This window comes from Microtus oregoni, unplaced genomic scaffold (assembly GCF_018167655.1).
Source record: "Microtus oregoni isolate MIOR12 unplaced genomic scaffold, Mior012 000000F_ref0000247, whole genome shotgun sequence".
In the NCBI taxonomy this organism is placed as follows: Eukaryota; Metazoa; Chordata; class Mammalia; order Rodentia; family Cricetidae; genus Microtus; species Microtus oregoni.
In genome coordinates, this window is record NW_024543059.1 from 66,433,212 (window position 1) to 66,453,275 (window position 20,064).

General features: G+C 37.0%; 1 protein-coding gene across 1 annotated transcript in view; it reads right to left on the reverse strand.

Annotated features, from left to right (window-relative positions):
* The window catches only part of Stpg2 (sperm tail PG-rich repeat containing 2), a 355,873-nt gene that overhangs the window by 271,373 nt on the left and 64,436 nt on the right, over window positions 1-20,064 (reverse strand). Inside the window, exons 7-10 of the mRNA XM_041659514.1 lie at window positions 13,014-13,121; window positions 10,098-10,254; window positions 6,736-6,896; window positions 2,402-2,494 (exon numbers count right to left, since the gene is read on the reverse strand). Coding sequence (XP_041515448.1) covers window positions 2,402-2,494; window positions 6,736-6,896; window positions 10,098-10,254; window positions 13,014-13,121 — 519 coding nt within the window. The remainder of the gene's footprint in view (window positions 1-2,401; window positions 2,495-6,735; window positions 6,897-10,097; window positions 10,255-13,013; window positions 13,122-20,064) is intronic.

Here is a 20,064-nt window from a genome sequence, read left to right on the forward strand (position 1 = left end):
ATTGAGTCCTCCAGCGTAGAACAGGTTTGTTTAGTTGTTACTGTTCTGTATAGACCCAAGTGGTATAACTAGACACAAAGGAAAGTAAACGAAATCTGTCTCCATACTCCTGCTTTTGGACATATATATAATTCACAAATGAGCTAAGATATAGTCCCCTTTAAATTTGTTTTCACTTTTCCTCATTTTATGCAGGAAATGCTCCGTTACTTGTCTCTGTGCTCATATAACCCTTCTTTAATTTCCTCTCGCCTCTTCTGTTAATTTTTACCAGATCAGCTCTGTCTCAGGGCACATAAAGGTACTAAACTTACTGTACTTTAGCAAGCTGGAAAATTTTTGCAAGATATTTAATTATACTATGTAAAGATATGTCTCTGTGATTGGTTTAATAAAAAGCTAAATAGTCAATAGCTAGGCAGGAGATACAGCAGAAACTTCTGGAGAGAGAGAGAGAGAGAGAGAGAGAGCTCTGGGAAGAAGAAAGGTCCTGGGGAGCAATCTTTTTTTGTACACTATGAATATGTATCATTATCATTGGCTAATAAAGAGCTCACTGGCCTACAGCTGGGCAGGAAAAGGTTAGGAGGGAAAATAAGAGCAAGAGAGTGCTAGGGAGAGGAAAGGCAGAGTCAGAAGAGCCATTGCCGGCAGGTTGTAAGGAGAAGCTAGATAGGCATGCCGAATTGTGAAAAGGTATCAAGCCATGTGACAAAGCACAGACAAGAAATATGGGTTAATTTAAATGTAGGAGTTGGGTAGTAACAAGCTTGAACTATTGACCGAGCATTTATAATTAATGTTAAGTCTCCAAGTCAGTTATTTGGGAAGCAGACGGACAGGACAGGACTACTTTATCTACAGAAAGGCAGAGTCACCAAAAGGCCACAGAGGGAGCCAGACATGCTCACAGATAAATAGAACTATAGATAAATAAGATAAAGAGATAAATAAAGCACAGAGATAAACAGAACTGGGTAACTTATAAGAGCTAGTTAGAAACAACCCTAAGCTATAGGTCCAGCTTGCACAATTAACAATAAGTCTTCTTGTCGTTTTTTGTGAGCTGATGGCCCAAATAAAAATCTGGCTACAGAAAATCATATTATTTGCTCTCTTCATTGAAATTTTGGGTGGATGCAAAATTCTATATCTAAAATTATTTCCTCGCACAAATCAGCAGCTGCACCCCTCTGCTTTCTCTGCACTCTGAGCAATTACTAACTGTGCAGCAGCCGCTGTTCCCGGTGTGTTTCCATCTCTCTGTGCGTGGTACCTTTCCCTGCAGCAGCTTTAAGGGTATTTTTTTTATTTATGTTTATCTGAAAATGAATGAGACTGTACAAAAAGACCTTAAATTCCATGTTTCTTGGCATTTTCGTGGGATCCTCATATTAAAAACTCATATTTTCACTCACCTTGGGATAACTGTACATTTTTTACAACAAATGGTCCTGTCATCTCTTGTATTCTGTTTTTTCATTACCTAATAACTGCTTTTTATTACACTAAAATGTTTTTATTTTTTGAAACTTCAAGGACTTCACTGAGACTGTATACAAGAAAGAGAAGCATGTCTGTTAGCTGTCTTTACTTGAAACCAAAGTCGGAGGGAGTTTTGTATGTTTATCCAAAATTACTTGAACACTATCAACACCGTCAGATTCAGCAAGTCACATGGCTTCTGTCCCCACAAATGGCAGCTTCTCCTGGGTTTAATGTCCTAGGAGGACCCAGGTGCTCCTGCCCATGTGACTTGATCACTTCCCAGGAAGTCTCATCTAATGCAATAATTTTGGACACTCAGATATCAGCACATGAATTCAAGCACATACAAACATTCAAACCATCGCAAAATTATTATCTGGCCTAAATTTTTAACTACTTTATTTTGAGAACTTTTTAATAAATTCAATCTGAATGAAATAGTCAACTTCATTTTTCAGTTTAGTTTGCTTAATTTCTTCCATTTATCCAGTATAAGTTATTTACAAAATTATCAACTGTCAGAAAAATTCAGATAGAAACAGTTTAAAATGCAAGCTAATAGGACTAAAGAATAACTGGTGAGTCTTAGATTTCAAAATATAATTAAATTATAAACAAAATGCTTTATGACTTAACTGAGTTGAATCTAAAGTGAACTTTCTATTTCAAATTCAACACATTAAGTTCAATTTTCATGTATGGCCTGTTAATAATGTCTCTGACTCTACAAATCCATGTAACCTGGTCTCTTACAGCAATATGTACTTTTGCTAAATATGGGAATACTAGCTAGTCAAAGACATTAGAGCAGGTTACTGAGGTCCCTAACTAAGTCCCTAGTGTAATTCCTACATTACACAGTCTGCTCCACTCGGAAAGCTGCAGGTAAATTTGATTACAGGCTTCTCCTTACCGTATCTGGCACTACTGGAATTCTTTCTGTTCTTGACAACAAAGCAGCATTTTCGTTAATCAAGTTGGGTAATTCATCAAGAATTCCACCAACCTGTGAATTCAAAATAAAAAAAAGCATGTTAAAACAAAGAGTTAAAAGAGTATATCACTTACTTTATGTAATTAGCACTAGAAACAATAAACTTTCAATAAGTGAAGCTTGGCAATATTATTGCCCCACTAATAGAAGTAGACAAAGATTCAGAATTTAAATTTTACACAGGATATACAAGAAAAAAATTAAATTCAATGAGTTAATAAAATGCAAATAGTTTGTTATAAATCCTGTAGTTAAGTATAATGGAGCATCATAAATTATTTAAATACATAAAGGGATGCTACTATGAGTTTGTGTCTCCTAGGGATGTCAGAAGCTACACCCATAATGTCTCACCAACATTGCTGCCTAAACATGGGCTAAACAAGGGCAACAGCAACAGACATACTAGCGTGGACATGGGAAAGCCCAGGAGTCCTCAACACTAAGAACTACAAACAACTAAGGAACACTGAGAGCAAGATAAATAGTAGTTTCCACTGAAGAGCACATCAATGGGTTTACAATAACAAATGATCAGCCCTGAAAAAAACATACAAGTAACATTAAGCAGCCTGAGCAGGTTTTATATACATAATTAGTAATTTATATGTATATTCATATATGTATGAATATAGCAACAATTATTGAAAAATGAGACCATGGATTTGAAAGAGAGCAAGTAGGGGTGTATGAGAGAGCTTGGAAGAAGCAACTAATGGTGGGATTATGCAATTTTACTATAATTTCAAAAATTAAAAGTAACAAGCTGAGTGTGGTGATACATGGCTTTAATCCAGCATACAGAAGATAGAGGCAGGTGGATCTCTGTGAGTTTGAGGTTAACCTCGTCTACAAAGAAAGTTCCAGAACAGTCAGGACTGTTACACAGAGTAATTTTGTCTTGAAAAACAGGAAAATAAATAAACAAACAAAATAAACATATTAGAATTAATTTTAGCTATATCCAAATATATTTAGATATCAATTACTTTTCAGTATCACAACTGTATAGTGCAATCTCAATAATAAAAAATTAAAATTTATATTTTCAATTATATAGCATTATTTGTTAGCACTTTATTATTAATACATAAAACATATTAGCTAAAATTTTACTCAATTATGTGCAGTTCTGAACTAATACAGTTTCTAAGTAAAATGATCAATACTCTTTTAATATGATAATTTCTCACAAGCATTGAAGATGCAAATCAATAAACTAGAAGAAGCAGGTAATCTACAATTTTAATCTACAATTAATTAATCCCTGTGAAGCACTGCTTCCAATTTAATCTGGATTCATTTAAACTTTATAAATAGTTGCAACGTTCTATGTTTATACACAAAGGATAACAGTTTATAGCCCCATCTTTATAGACCTCGCTGTTTTCACTTCATAATTTAACATCTGTATTTTGTATTTCAGAATATGACGTATAGTAGATAATGGTCTGATATATCTATTTCTTTATTCATTTTATGGTTAACATTAATTTACTAAAAAGCTGAACATATCCTTACATGTTATCTCTATAAAATTATCCACTCCTTTAGCCAAAATGCTGAGGTTAGTTCTAGCAGTAAACCCAATTTTATGTCAAAATGACAAAAAACTAAAGGCAAAGCGATAAGGGCCCTGAAAAACATGGGAATAGAGGAACATACCTCATGACAATAAAAGTACATGTGATAAACTTAAACCCAATATTACAGAAAATAAGGACAAAGTTAAAATATTTCCACTAAAACTGGGGAAAGTTGGAGGTATCTATTTCCAACAAATATATTACACTGGAGCACTAAGAGTTTCCCAATGTAAATTTAATTGCAGACCAGACAAATACACTAGTAAACTTTTTCAGAACCTTAGAGAAGAGCTGCTAACAGAAATGCTCCTCAAATCACTCACTAACTAAAAGGAAAATATAAGATTGAGCTTATACACACAAGCGTGAAGAGGGGGAAAAGTGCAAGGCAGAAGTACGCTAAGAGATGTTCAGAGTCTGACAAATAATCCAACATACATATGCATCAGGATTCAAGACGTGGGAAAGGACAGGCAGAAGAAATATATGTAGAAGCAACAGATAGGAATTATTTCAAATTGATGCCACACAGCAAGCCAAGATGAAACGACTTTGCAATTTGGAGACAGATGCACTGAAAGGAAAGTAACACAGTCATATGGAATATGTAAAGGAGAGACACAAAAACATCACAGGAAAAATTCACTTCACAGGAAAAACAATATGAGAACAACCCACGTCTCACCAGAAGAAACATAAACATCACTAAAGTGCTGGAAGTAACCAGCAACCTAAAAATTCACACAGCCCCCAAAATGTCAAGCTTTATACAAAACCGACCTTTAAAGACAACCCAAGCCTACTACTTGGCAACAGCCGACCTATACAAGGAGAAACACAAGGTGTCTATTTTTCAGGAAGACAGAAAAAAGTTCCCAACAGAAACCGGAAAATACAGAAAGGAGTGAGCCACATGGTAATGGCATACCAGTGAATACAGGCAATGCAAAGTAGTAATATTACAAGAGTTTAAAATATGCAAATTTAGAATCTGGGATGATGTAGCAAAATGAAGTAAAAATGTTCTAAGTTAGGACTGTTAAAGAAATGATAAGACTAATTATTTTTATTTGGAAGACAGTGACCAGAGAATGCCACTAAGCCTCCTCTGGGAAGAACAATGGAAACCAAAACTAATGAACTAATAGTACATTTTACACAAAGCATAACAAAACATTTAAAAAACTGCTAAAATTCATTACAGGTCCCTTAAAATCACTAAGGTAGATTTAATGTCCTAATTTATAATCATAATTAAAACATGCTTGTATCAAAGTGAACCTTATTAAATACATAAAAAGATATGTAAGAAAAAGATTGAAATGAAGTTTAGAAATACAAAACAATCTGTCAATCAAAAGACAGATATAATCCTTTAGAGCAGATATAGTCATGTTAAACTTCTTCATTGAGCAACTCATTAATAAAGTAGTGACTTCAATGGAAAATAAGTTGACAAAATCAGAAAGCTATTGAAGACTGTCAGATACACTGTGTGTGTGTAGGGGGGTGTGGTTGAGGGAATGAGAAGAAATACAGTAAAATAAAAATGTCTATAAGTTAATTAAATGTAGATATAAGAGTATCCTATTATATTCTGTTTCAAGTTACCAAATATTGTGAGTTTCAAGCACTAACAGAAGACACAGGCTCCTGAGCCAGAGACAAGAGGCTTCCTACCCATCGTGACATGGCATGGGTTCCAAAGAGCCACCCAACACCTGAGGGACAGCCCTTGATCCCACTGTTAGGAATCTTACAAGTAGACCAAGCTACACAACTGTCACATATATGTAGAGAGCCAGGTCGGTCCCATGCAAGTTCCCTGGTTATTGGTTCAGACTCTGTGAGCTCCTTTGAGCCAACGTTAGCTATTTCTGTGGGGGGTTTTAATACCCTTGAGCCCTCTGGGTCCTACAATCTTTCCTCCTTCTCTTCAGCAGGATTCTCTGAGCTCAGCCTAATGTTTGGCTTTGAATCTTTGCATCTATTTCCATCAGTTACTGGAAGAAGGCTCTCTGAGGACAACTGGGGTAGTCACCAATTTATGAGTATATCAAAATATCGTTAGGCATCATTACATCTGTATCTGATGGAAGCAGATGCAGAGATCCACAGCTAAGCAATCCAGGGCTTAGAGTTCAGTTGAAGAGAGGGAGGAGGGATTATATGAGCACGGGAACAAGATCACGATGGGAAAACCTACAAAGATAGCAGACCCAAGCTAGTGGGAGCTCACTAACTCTAGACTGACAGCTGGGGAATCTGCATGGGACCAAACTAGGCTTTCTGAATGTGGGTGACAGTTCGGTGGCTTGGGCAGTCTGTGGGGCCACTGGCAGTGGGACCTGGATTTATCCACAGCACATGAACTAGCTTTTTGGAGACCATTCCCTATGAAGGAATACCTTGCTCAGCCTCGAATCGGGGGGAGGGGCTTGGTGTTGTCTTAACTCCATATGCTAGACTTTGCTGACTCCCCATGAGAGGCCTCACCCTTTCTAAGAAGTGGATGAGGGATTGGGTGGGGAGCAAGTGGGGAGGGAGTGAAAGAAAGGAGGGTGGGAGAATTGAGGTCGGTATTTAAAATGAAAAACTTTTAAATAAAACATTAAATAAATAAATAAAAATGAATCACAAAATAAAAATTTGCCATTAACGTATCACCTGATAATCACAAGGTGCTGGACCACTGGAAAATTCTTTCTGATCTGTGATCAATGTTCGAGGGACAGTAGAACCAAATGCAGTTTTCTTTGGTTTCTTCAAGCAGGTATTTTGAACCTTGGCAATTACAGTGTTATTTGCAATATCATAAGAACCAGGGCCTAAAATTATGAAGAACATTATATATAAGAATAAGTACACTTTTAAGAACTTTTTTGAATTCAGTAACATTAGGTAAATATTTTAAAGACGGGTTCATATATTTCTGGCCAAATTAAAATGGTATAGATACTTTTTTAAGATATAACAAAATATTATCCTGAGCCCTCTTCTTAGGCTGCTGCCAAACTAAGTATTGCAGTAAAATCCAGTCAGGCTTTTACTGTTCTGCACAGTAGCAATAAACCTCACATCTTCATCAACATCAGTGTCAGATTTGGTAAGAAAATTGAAAATTTTTAAAATGAGGAATTAGTTAAAATAGAGCTTTTCCCACATTAAAAAATGTGAAAACCATTACAAAGATTTGGGCCTCTCTATGATAATATGCTAGACAGTTTGAAAATGAAACAATTAAATGAGAGCATATGTAATTTAGTTGGGACTTATAAAATGTCAATTGTAAACATTATCAGCATTATCATTGTTGTTTTATCACTAAAAAAAGTTGGCTAATCTTTTAGTGCTAAGATACAGGCCTTAGAAAAACCTTATAAAATGGAGATATTCAAATCCAAAAAGAGGAATTAAATGGAGAACCAATTTTAGCATTGCATTATAAGAATAGAGAGGAACAATCTAAAGTTTATAAATAATCAACCTTAATATATCCACTAACTTTACAAAAATTGCCAAACGGCAGAGGCTCTGTTAAAACTAACTGAACTCCTGTGCCAATGTTAGATTTAAGGAGATTCATGGAAGCAATAGCCTCATATGGCATGCATACAATTTTTGTGAAGCAATGTTAAACTCATGGTCAGTTTGTAATAGAATTATCCATAAAAACTGGATAGAATAGATTAAAGGTGTTTTAGAGCCTGGTCCACAATTATAATGGAGTACCTGGATAAGAGAAAAGGCTAAGATTATTGAACAATGGAGTAACCTAGAGGTAGCAAAATCTCCCTAGATCTACATCATGAAGAAGGAGATTATGCTACTATAGAAAGGCAACCTGTATATAATGACCATACCAAGGATTTATGCTGTGCAGGAGCTTTGAATGGGAAAGAAAATTGAGTCATTTACTAAAGTATACAGGGCCCAGAGGAAGCCTTTACGGATTTCTTACAAAGATTGACTTCGGCAGTAAATAGAATAATATCAAATTCAAAGCTGGAAAAATAATAATTGAATCTCTGGCTTTGAAAACGTTAATTCTCTATTGACCATTAAAGCAAGGTCAGTACCTTTGGAGGAATAGATTCGAGATACAGATAATATTGAATGTTTTGGCCATAATGATACATGGATAGGAGAGGTGATTTCCAGAGATTTGAGAAATAAAATCACAATGTCAAGTGTTATAATTGCAACAAACAAGGTCAGTGTAAAAGGGACTGTAGACAACGCCTTCCTAGAAACAATGCTTTTCTAAGAATGATCTATTCCGAATACTCCTCCCTTCTGGATTATGTGGCAGGTGTGCAAATGTGGGCATTCAACTATGAAGGTACATCCACAAGGAATATTCAAGGTAATCCTTTACCATTGGGAAACTCTGTGAGGGGCCTCATGCAGGCCTTGATGCCAAATTCAGCCCCTATACCAGGGGTTTGAATTTTGCATATTATATACAAATTTTTTAAATTGATACAAATTTGAGATTAATTTTGTTAGCACATACTATACATATATTTCTACTCTTGTTCAAGGCATTGTACCTATACAACTCATTTCACAATGTAATGCAAATTTTTAATCCTTGAAAATTATTATTACCAACTGTTTGGGACAATAAGGAAATGCTGATTAGTAGTTAATCACCTATTATAATCAAACTTGTAGTCATATTAGGTATGTTTTCAAGATCAAACAGGGATATATTTTAATTTAGACTGCTCATCTTCAAATACTTCAGAGATCTACAGAATATGGCATTTAATATGTCTTAATAACAAAATTTTTTTATGAGAATGAGACAGGTCTGCTCCGGGCAGCACCACTCAACTTCAGAGAAGATAATGGGTATCAAAGAAACTCCACATGGAGTTTACTTTCTTTGTGGCAGAAGTAAGCCACTGGACAAGAAAGTGTCCTTGCCTCAACTGCTGACAGTACGTCATCCAAATTAGACAGGTAGGACACAAAAGAGGGTGATTGCCAAACATTTTCAAGACAAGGTGGGATAGACCTTCAAAAACCCTGCTTCATGGAAAAGTCTATCAGATATTCTATGCTTGTAGGCCAAAGATGGATGCCCCATATTTGCAGGGGAAACTTGTGTGACTGTCCAGGCAGTCAGCTATTTTTGTCATTCTCACATCTTTTGGAAGTGACTTGCTCACACCTCCTGCTTACTCAGTTAGTATTATTTCCTTCTCGGTTCTCTGGGGGAGTTGAAAACTAGATAGTTAAAGTTACAGTTTTCCTTGTTTAACAAACTAAAAAAGAAAAAAGAAATTTACTAAAGAAATATAGGTATATATATAAGGTTGAGAGACATTAAAAGATAATTTTGAATTGCTAATACAAATTAGAATTGAAAGGGAATAATGTACAACACTCGAACTCACCAAGTAGAATAGATAATGGAGTACTTTCTCTGAATTTGTCAAATGCTAATGGACTAGGCATTGCTAATGTATTTATTACCTGTATAAATTGTATACAGTTATTATATTTATTATATATAGTTTTTCTTATGTTAGTTACAGCCTTCTTTTTTATTTTAGACAAAAAAAGGGGAAATATAGTGGTATATTATTTGTGTTTTAATAAAAAAAAAAAAAACCTTGCCTGAAGATCAGTGCAAAGCACCCACACTAGTCAGCCATACAGGTGAGGTAGTAGATGCACATGCCTTTAATCCCAGTAATCCCAGCAGGCACACTAGTTAGCTACACAGGTCAGGCGGTGCTGGTGTATGCCTTTAATCCCAGCACTAGAGAGGAAGATAAAGCAGGATGAGACAGGTCTCAAGCTCGAACTCAATCTGAGGATTCCTGGAGGCAGGATCGCTCATTTTCTGTCTGAGGTAGAGGTAAGAGCCAGTGGCTGGCTGCTTTGCTTTTCTGATCTTTAGGTTGAACCCCAATATCTGTCTCTGGGTTTTTAATTATTCATGCTACATATCTACACATCCATCTTGTGAAAAACAAGAAGTTGCATGCAGTTAGAGTGGAAAAGTAACAGCAAACCTGGCATTTCCTGTGCTGTGCAGTCCTCTATGAAACGGGCAGCAGTTTGCCCAAATGGAGACTTGTGTCCTGATCTTTTCTTTGAGCACTTAAAAGCAGTTCGTGTTTCATTATATGTGCCAGGAGCTGGGGTACTGGATTTGATAGACGCAAATCTCTAGGAAAATGAAAGAAGAGGAGGAGGAGGAGGAGGAGGAGGAGGAGGAGGAGGAGGAGGAGGAGAAGAAGAAGAAGAAGAAGAAGAAGAAGAAGAAGAAGAAGAGGATTCCACAATTGATTAGTTAACTACTTCTCCATGCAACAAAGACAATAAAGATGAGTTAAGATCTTTTGATCATTGAAATGTAATATACTTACGTGGCTTTTGGTAAAGGCTCTGACATACTAATACTATTATGCATGCATGTGCCTCACTTCCTTAAGAAAGAAATAGTGTTGAGATGAGATTCTAGATCTAGATGACATGATATGGACAATTTTCACTTCTAAATACTCTTCACCCAATAAACTGTATGATCTGACATGATTTGTGTTATAGATTTCTGTGTGCAAATATGTGAGGGGTCTGTGTGTGTGCATGTGTGAGTGTGCATGTGTGTGTGTGCGTGTGCGTGTGCGTGTGCGTGTGTGTGTGTGTGTGTGTGTGTGTGTGTGTGCGTGTACAAATGTTTGCATAGGGGAGACAAGGTTAAGTCAGAAGTCTCTTTCAGCTGCTTCTCCAACTTAAATACAGGGTCTTTCATGAACATGGAACTCACTTGTTGGGTAGACTGGCTGGCCAGAAAACCCCAGAAATCCTCTTGTATTTACCTTCCAATACTGATGTAGTCAAATACCAGCTACCTGGAGCATTTCTACTTTTTACCCCCTATGCTATGGTAAATAAAATAATTGCCCACATGTTTCCATTTGCTTTTGCTTTTAGAAAGATTTTTTTAACTCTATTTCTCTTGATTTTTACCACTTGTGAATAAATGAAACACTGCCATGCTTCCAAAAGACAAATCACACTTTATTAAAAGCTTCAAAGAAGTACTCATTGATGCCTCTCATTTTCTCTCTACGTCTATGTGATCTTGCCTGTGTTGTGGGTAGTAGTTCCCAATGAATAACATTTTCTTATTCCATGGTGGAAATTCATCCATAGGGTGATGAATTTCATAGTACTGGCATAATATCAACCAACTTGCACAGGTCTGGGAACCACAAAAGCTCTCAGAAGTTGATATGAGTGCACTGCATTTGAGAGCCATCCCAGCTGCTTGCCATCCTTTCCAGAGAGCCTATGACATTGCTCTCCAGCTCATCCAGTGTGTGTTTATAAAACCAATCAGTCGTGTGCGTGTTTTCCTTTTGTCCTTCTTTCTTATACAAAATTGCAGTGGATCAAATGTCTGCATTCTGTAATAATAATAATAATTAAGGCCAACTAAGGGCTCTAAGAGGAACAAGAGAAGGACAGGTTGGCTCCTGGGTATGTCAATTTTTAAAATATCCTGAGTAATTATAAAGTACATCCAGAATTTACAACCATGGTTACAAAAATAATTGCACTTTGTAAAGTATTATATGAAAACATGAGGAGATTCATTGCATTTTGGTAAAATACTGGAACCTTCCTGAATATGTCTAAAATTTCCCAGAGGCATAACCATATTTACTCCTATAAAACAGAGAATCTGACCCTAAGTCTACCTTCTTAGTTGAATTATTTATTTTTCTATTATTGTAATTAATGTATCTTTTCATAAGGAACTAAACATACTACCTCTATCAGGCAATCATGTTCGGTTTTATTTCCTCTGTGTCTTCTGCCATTATTCTGTTTTTTACTATCATCCATTTGAACAAAATTATTTTTTTCTTTTCCATTCATAAAATATAATTTAAATGATTGGCAACAAATGACATAAAATTAGAACTTTATATATTAGATGAATGAAAGTTGTATAAAAGCTAGAAAGTAGTAGTTATAAACTGTATTTTTAAAAATCAAGGGCATATGCACATACACACACACACACACATACACACTGTTCTTTATATAGACCTTTTATGCAGTTCCTTAAGTACTATTAAGTTGCTCAAGACTAAAATCTAATATTCACTCTTGAGCCTCTTCAGTCCCTCAATACAACATCTAACTCATTAAAGTGTAATCTTAATTATATCTATAAAATATATCTTTAATCTATCTACCTGTCTCCAAGGAGGAGATCTTAAATATAGTGAAAGCAAAGTGGTTGTCTATAGTCACCTGAAAGTTAATAACTTTCCCAAGTTAAATAAAATAATCAGAGCTACATATAGAACAAGCAGATAAATTTCAGGACCACCTTATCTAATGGCTGCAAATTCATAAATGTTTATCGTTCTCTCAATTCTCTTGCTCTAGAAATACATAAACACGTTTTAGTATCTTAGGATGTTCCTTGAATGATGGGAAGCAGCTTCTCTGACTGCAGCATCACTGGTAAAGGTCCCTGGCAGTTACATGAACGATCAATGGCAGGTATGACAGAACACCTATACACCAGTCTCCAAAATTCATATATTTCCACATGAGCTACACTTAATACTCCATGCATGCAACTGGCAAAATACATATTAGGATTCAGAATAAAATTGCTATTTCTGATCATCTGAACTGAATGTTCCCATATTCAAATCTTATTAATAGGAAATATTTAACAGATATTCCCACTTGAAATATTCATCTGTGTATTATTGTTATTACTCAGTCTCATTTTACGAAAGTCTACCTACAGCTTTGTGGTTTTGCTCAGGTCATGCCCATTTCTAATTTGCTGTACGTCATTTTGCTTTTTATAATTTCCTTAGACACCTTTGAATTTATTACCAGACTCACATCATGCCTATTACACTATGTAGATGAAAACGGCTGTACATCATTACCTCGGATTCAGAAAGGAAAACGGAAGATGCATCTTTTGCCTTTGCTGTGATACTCTGTGTCTTCTCAAATTGACTTTTAATTTCATACTTTCCAGGTCCTGGTACTCCCTAAGTTACAGAAAGAAAGAAATATATTAAGAAAGGATTTTCTTTCTACAATATCTAAGAAAAGACTGGATAATTCTTATAGGCTATTACCAAAACCTATCATTAAGAGGAAAGCAGGGGGGAAACTTCTTAACAGCAGAAAAAAGAAAACAAAAAAAAATGTTCTAGGCAAAGCTTCATTTAGTGCTGAAAGCATACTACTTGAAACTTTGCTGCCCTCTACTGATAAAGTCCAAAAAATATTCCTCATTTTTCACATGACAAACTATATAAAGAAAGAAAGAAATTTGATTTAAATTGTCCTTTAATTTCGAGGTCTAGAGCTAGCCTTTCCTCTTAAGAGTGTGTCTGGTCTGGAGTGGAGTTGAGGAGCTACTCCTTATCATGGGCACAGGCACAAAGCAACAACAGCAAGAAAAATTCACTGTCTTCTCAAACTTCCATTAATCAATATCCAAACAAATGGGCAACAGGAAATAATTTATTTCAAACACAAATGCTTAATGTAAAAAACTAAACTTTCACTTGAATACTTGAATATATAAAAATGAATCTTATTAATCACAGAGTTCCTTATTATTGTAAGACAAGATAAAATAAATGATAGAAAGTAATAGAGAGATAGAGAGATTGATGATAGATAGATAGATAGATAGATAGATAGATAGATAGATACATACATACATACATACATAGATACATAGATAGATACATAGATAGAAGGTTAAATAGATAGATGGTAGACAGATAAATATTCATTAGCAAATACCTTATTACCTTGATACAGTATAGTTGGTGATAGAAATAAGTAAAGAAAGTTAAATTCACATCTTTTCATATATCTCTCATATAGTTTTCCACAGCTAAAGAATTTCTCACTAAAAGACTGTGAAATACAACCATCCTGGCATGACATAACCAATTCAATCATAATATTACAGATGACTGCAGATGTGGCTACCTCCAGTGATCTTACACAAGACTAGGATTGTCAAGAGTCAATCACAGATCAACGAAGGGCTCATAGGACTTCACCCTTCACTACTGAACTATTAACAAATAGATACTGAGGAGAGGTAGACATCAATTCAGTCACTCAACCACTAATGCATCACACACCCATATTCAAGTCTAAACACATGGCCACATAGATAACTCTAGTTAAACTCAGCAAGTTAGAAAATAAAACAAATCCCAGTACTTGGGAGGCAGATGCAAGTGAATGGCTGTGAAGTCAAGGCAAATCTAGATTAGCTAGCAAGCTCCAGGCCAGCCAGGGCTCCATGATGAAACCCTGTCACCAAAAATCAAAAGAATAAATAGATAAAAATGTGTTACTTGAAAAAAAGTTGTGTGGCCGGGCGGTGGTGGCGCACGCCTTTAATCCCAGCACTCGGGAGGCAGAGGCAGGTGGATCTCTGTGAGTTCGAGGCCAGCCTGGTCTACAAGAGCTAGTTCCAGGACAGGAACCAAAGCTACAGAGAAACCCTGTCTCGAAAAACCAAAAAAAAAAAAAAAAAAAAAAAAAAGTTTTGTGGTGGGAGTTACATAGGAAAAGATAGCTACCAGAAGAGAAATATTCACCAACCTTACTCCAGCAAAGTAGTGGGATACAAGATTTATACACAAAAATCAGTATCCTTCTTATATACAAAAGACAAATCAACTGAGAAATATATTAGAGAAACAGTACCATTCATAATACCTAAAAACAAATAAAGTATCTTTGGGTAACTTAACCAAGCATAAGAAAGACTTGTGTAAAAGTTTGAATTACACCATAGGAGGATAGGGAGTAAAACTATTAGGAGGTGTGTCCTTATTGGAGTAGGTATGGACTTATTGGAAAAAGTGGGTCACTGAGGTGGGGCTCTGAGGTCTCAGATGCTCAAGCCAGGCCAGTGGCTCATGGTCTCTTTTATTTCCTGCAGAGTCAGATGTAGAACTCACGGCTTCTTTTCCAGCACCATGTCTGCCTGCATACTGTCATGCTTCCCACCATGATGATAATGGGCTAAACTTCTGAAAGTATAAACCAACCCCAACTAAATGTTTCTCATTATAAGAAATGCTATGGTCATGGTGTCTCTTCACAGCAATACAAATCCAAACTAATGTTGCGGGAGGTCCTCCCACTCCTCCAGCCTATCACCGCTGAGGTACAAGCCCATTGGGGCGTGGTTTCTCTCCCTTTAAAAAAGCGGCCACTTCCCTCTCCTCTCTCTCTTCACTTCCTGCTCCACCGGCGACTAGACTCCTTTCCTGGTTGAGTAGAGGGCTGTTGCCTGGGACAGTGATCTGTAAGTTTTTTCCCCTTTAAATAAATACCACCCTAATAATCATAATCCCAAATTGGTGTGGCATTGTTTGTGACTTATGCCTTCATTTTGGCACCCAACGTTTGGTTTCAGAACCTCTCCTTTCCCCGCTCGCAGCCGCGAGTTCAGCTTGGCGGCCACGAGTTCGGCTTGGAGGCCAAGAGTTGGGCTTGGCTTGGCGGCCGGCCGCGAGTTCGGCTTGGCGGCCACGAGTCCGGCTTGGCAGCCGCGAGTTTGGCTAGGCGGGAGCCCTCCCTTCCTCAGCCGCCGCCTGTGCCTTGCAGCGGCGGCCTTGGACTCCCCACGTGGATTTAAACTCCACAGGCCCGCATAGTCTCTGCCCGCATGGTTTGCTCTTTTCTGAGTCATTTTTAAATCTCCCTTGCAAGTACAGCTCTTAAGTGGCACGAACCAGAGCACGTGGTTGCTGAAAGCTGCAACCCCTCAGGGTGACTCTGTCACGTGGAGGCATAAGCGGCTTCCAGATTGCTCTTCTCTACCCCTGGATTCTGGGTTTCTGGTTCCGTCTCAGGAATTGATTTAATTACATTTACTTTGTTGAGAAACTTGCATTTTCCAGTTTTTAACATCTACTAAGGCACTGAAACAGGACCATGTTTTCACCGCGACTCTGCAACAGCGCCACCTGCTGGATAATAGGTAATATTGCAGTTTTCGTTTCTAACGCAAATTTTACTGCTTTGTTTTCACTAATACAATGGATTAGTATATTTATATTTACTAATACAATGAATTACATCATACAAGGTTTATATGATTATGGGGATACCTTAATTTGCTTGTTACTAGGCCTCAGTTTTCTTTTCCATATTCTATCATTAAGGAAGAATATGGCACTCCTAAGAACGATTGAATCTTTACGTACTAATAATGAACAGAAAAATATGGCACTCCTAAGAACGATTGAATCTTTACATACTAATAATGAACAGAAGAATATGGCACTCCTAAAAACGATAGAATCTTTACAAACTAATAATGAACAGAAGAACATGGCACTCCTAAGAATGATAGAATCTTTACAAACTAATAATGAACAACTAATTGACAGGATTAAAATTATTGAAAATCAGAGGCTTTCTGAACAAGTGGATACTATGACAGACAAAATTGATTCCATATCCAAGGGTATTAGAAAGTTACCTGAAAGGGTTCAGGCTGTTGAATTTGACCTTCAGACTTTATCACAAAGTTTTGATAAGGTAACAGACAGAATGTACCTCCAAGATGGGAATCTACATGATATACAAGAAAAGTTTAAGGAGGACATGTTATCTTTGAAGGAAAAAATTAAAGCTTTGGAATCACAGGTGCAGAATGGGGACCAAAAAATTGATACCTCAGTGAAATCACTGGAAATATATACAGGTCAGGAGATTCAGGATTTAAGAGAGACAATGATAAAAAGATTTAAAAAGATTGGGGAAATTATTGCAGCTGGTGAACAGAGTAAGGAGGCACAAGGACAGGATACAATGCCTCCACCAGCTATTAGAACTGGCTTACCTAGGGTTCTAGCGACATACCCTATACTTAATTCTGAAAAAGCATCAACTTCTAAAGGCTCAAAGGGAGTCAGAGAAGCTAGATGGACGCCAATAGCAATGAATGATCTGAAAGAAATTAAGCAAGCTGTTGTTAATTTTGGCTTGCACAATGCATATGTAAAGGAAATGATAAGGACTTGGGCTTCTAATGCTAGAGCTACTCCCCATGATTTCCATCAGTTAGTGTCTGCAGTTTTAGATAATGGACCTTCCTTGATGTTTGGAATTTATTTCAGAGAAGAATCCAAACATATGGAACAGCAAGGAAGAGCAAAAGGAATTGAGGTTTCCCAAGATCAAATTCTTGGTGCAGGAGAATATGCTGATCCACAGGTCCAAGCTCTTTATGAAGATGAAGTACTGTGTCTATGTCACCAAGCAGCTTTAAATGCTTGGAATAGGATACAAGATCCAGCAAAAAGGGTTGAATCATATACCAGAATTAGGCAGGGACAGAGAGAACCCTTTATTGACTTTTTGCAAAGATTAATTAAGGCTCTGGATATAGGGGTAACAGACCCAGAAGCTAGACGAATACTTCTTGAATCTCTAGCTTTTGAGAATGCAAACATAGAATGCAAAAAGATAATTGGGCCTTTAAAGTCTAGATCAGCACCTATGGATGAATGGATTCAGCATACGATGAATGTTGAGACATTTAGCTATAATGACGAATCTTGGGTAGGAGAAGTGATTTCCAAAGCAATGAGGAGACGTCAAACTGCCAGGTGTTTTAATTGTGGTAAATTAGGACATTTGCAAAGGGATTGCAGGCAAAGAATTTCTAGGAATAATGTCTCTTCTGGGAATGACAAAAATAGGAGACCTCGGCCTTCAGATATATGTAGGAGATGCGGTAAAGGCCGACATTGGTCCAACGAATGTAGGTCAACAACAGACAGACGGGGCAATCCGATATCATCGGGAAACTCCTTGGGGGGCCTCTCGCAGGCCCCCAAGCCAACAGTGGACCAGTCATTCCCAGTCACAGTGGAGAACATGCCTCACCAAGAAAATTAAAAGCTCCAATTTCTGCTGTAAAAAGTAATACTGGTCTAAATGAAGAATTACGTGTGGGGGATGAGTCAAAAAACCCAATAGGACAGAGTAAACGTATATTTTGGCAGACTTCTATTAATGATCAAAGACCAAAGCTAAGAGTCTGTATAAATGGAACTTTTATTGAAGGCTTATTAGACACAGGTGCGGATGTAAGTATCATTACCCCAGAATCTTGGCATCCGAATTGGCCTCTTCAAGAGGTAGATGTTCAGTTCCTGGGAATTGGAACCCTATCTCGTGTAAAAAAAAGCACAAGATGGGTTGAATGCATAGGGCCCGAAGGGCAAATAGGAAGACTAAGGCCATATATAGCGAATATTGCCATAAATTTATGGGGCCGTGACCTGCTACAGCAATGGGATACCCAGATTAACATTCCTGTATTTCCAGGAACTCATAATTCTGGGAAGGATATGATGAGGTATTATGGAAAAAGGTCACTAGCCACTCAGGCTGTACAAGAACATACAGCAAATACCAAACCTTTAGAGGTACCAACAGCCCTACCTTTAAAATGGCTAACTGAGAAGCCAATATGGACCAAACAATGGCCTCTAGCTGAAGATAAACTACAGGCATTGGAACAGCTGGTGCAAGAGGAACTAGATGCTCACCATATTGAAGAATCAACCAGCCCTTGGAATTCTCCTGTGTTTGTTGTAAAAAAGAAATCTGGTAAATGGAGAATGGTGACAGATCTAAGAGCTGTCAACAAAGTAATTCAACCTATGGGCCCACTACAATCTGGAATTCCTTTGCCTTCTCTGTTACCAAAAGGATGGCCTCTTATAGTTATTGATTTGAAAGATTGTTTTTTCACTATACCGTTACAAGAAAAGGATAGAGAAAAATTTGCCTTCACAGTGCCTACTTATAATAATTCTCAGCCTAATAGGAGATATCAATGGACTGTCCTCCCACAGGGTATGCTCAATGGTCCTACACTGTGCCAATATTTTGTAAGTAAGCCATTGGAAATAATTCGTAAACAATTCCCCAGGTCCATCATTTATCATTACATGGATGACATCTTGTTATCTGATTCAAATAAAGATACTTTAGAAAGGATGTTTGAAGAAGTAAAGAAAGTCTTGCCTAGGTGGGGATTACAAATTGCCCCTGAAAAGATTCAAAGAGGAAATTCTATTAATTACCTAGGTTACAGAATAGGGTTAGAGAAAATTAAAACGCAAAAGGCACAAATTAGGAGAGACCGGTTAAAGACTCTTAATGACTTCCAAAGATTGTTAGGAGACATTTCCAGTCTACGACCAGCTGTTGGGATAACACCTGATCTAATAGTTCATTTAAACAAAACCTTAGATGGTGATAAAGATTTGAATAGTCCAAGAGAACTGACAGCTGAAGCAGAAAAGGAACTGACAATGATTGAGGAAAAATTACAGGAGGCACATGTGGATAGGGTGAACCCAAATCTTAGCTGCATCCTAGTCATATTGCCTTCCAGAATTTCTCCTACAGGGATTCTAATGCAGAGGGAAGATATTATTTTAGAGTGGATATTTATACCTAATAAACCAAGTAAAAAATTAAAAACTTATGTGGAAAAAGTCTCTGAATTAATTATAAAAGGTAAGCTGAGACTTCGTCAACTAGCAGGTATAGACCCAGCAGAAATTATAGTGCCTTTTACTACTGAAGAAATAAAAAAGTTATGGGAAGACAATGAACCGTGGCAAAGAGCTTGTGCTAACTTTTTGGGAGAAATTAATAGCAACTATCCCAAAAGTGATAGACTTAATCTCATAAAAAGAACTTCTTGGATTCTTCCTAGAATTGTACGTGATGCTCCAATAACTGGAGCCCGTACGTTCTATACTGATGCAAATAAATCAGGGAAAGCAGGTTACAAGTCAGATGAATTGAGTAAGGTGGAACAAAGCCCTTATAATTCTGTCCAGAAGGCAGAATTATATGCCATTCTTATGGTGCTAAGGGATTTTAAAGAACCTCTTAATATAGTTACAGATTCAC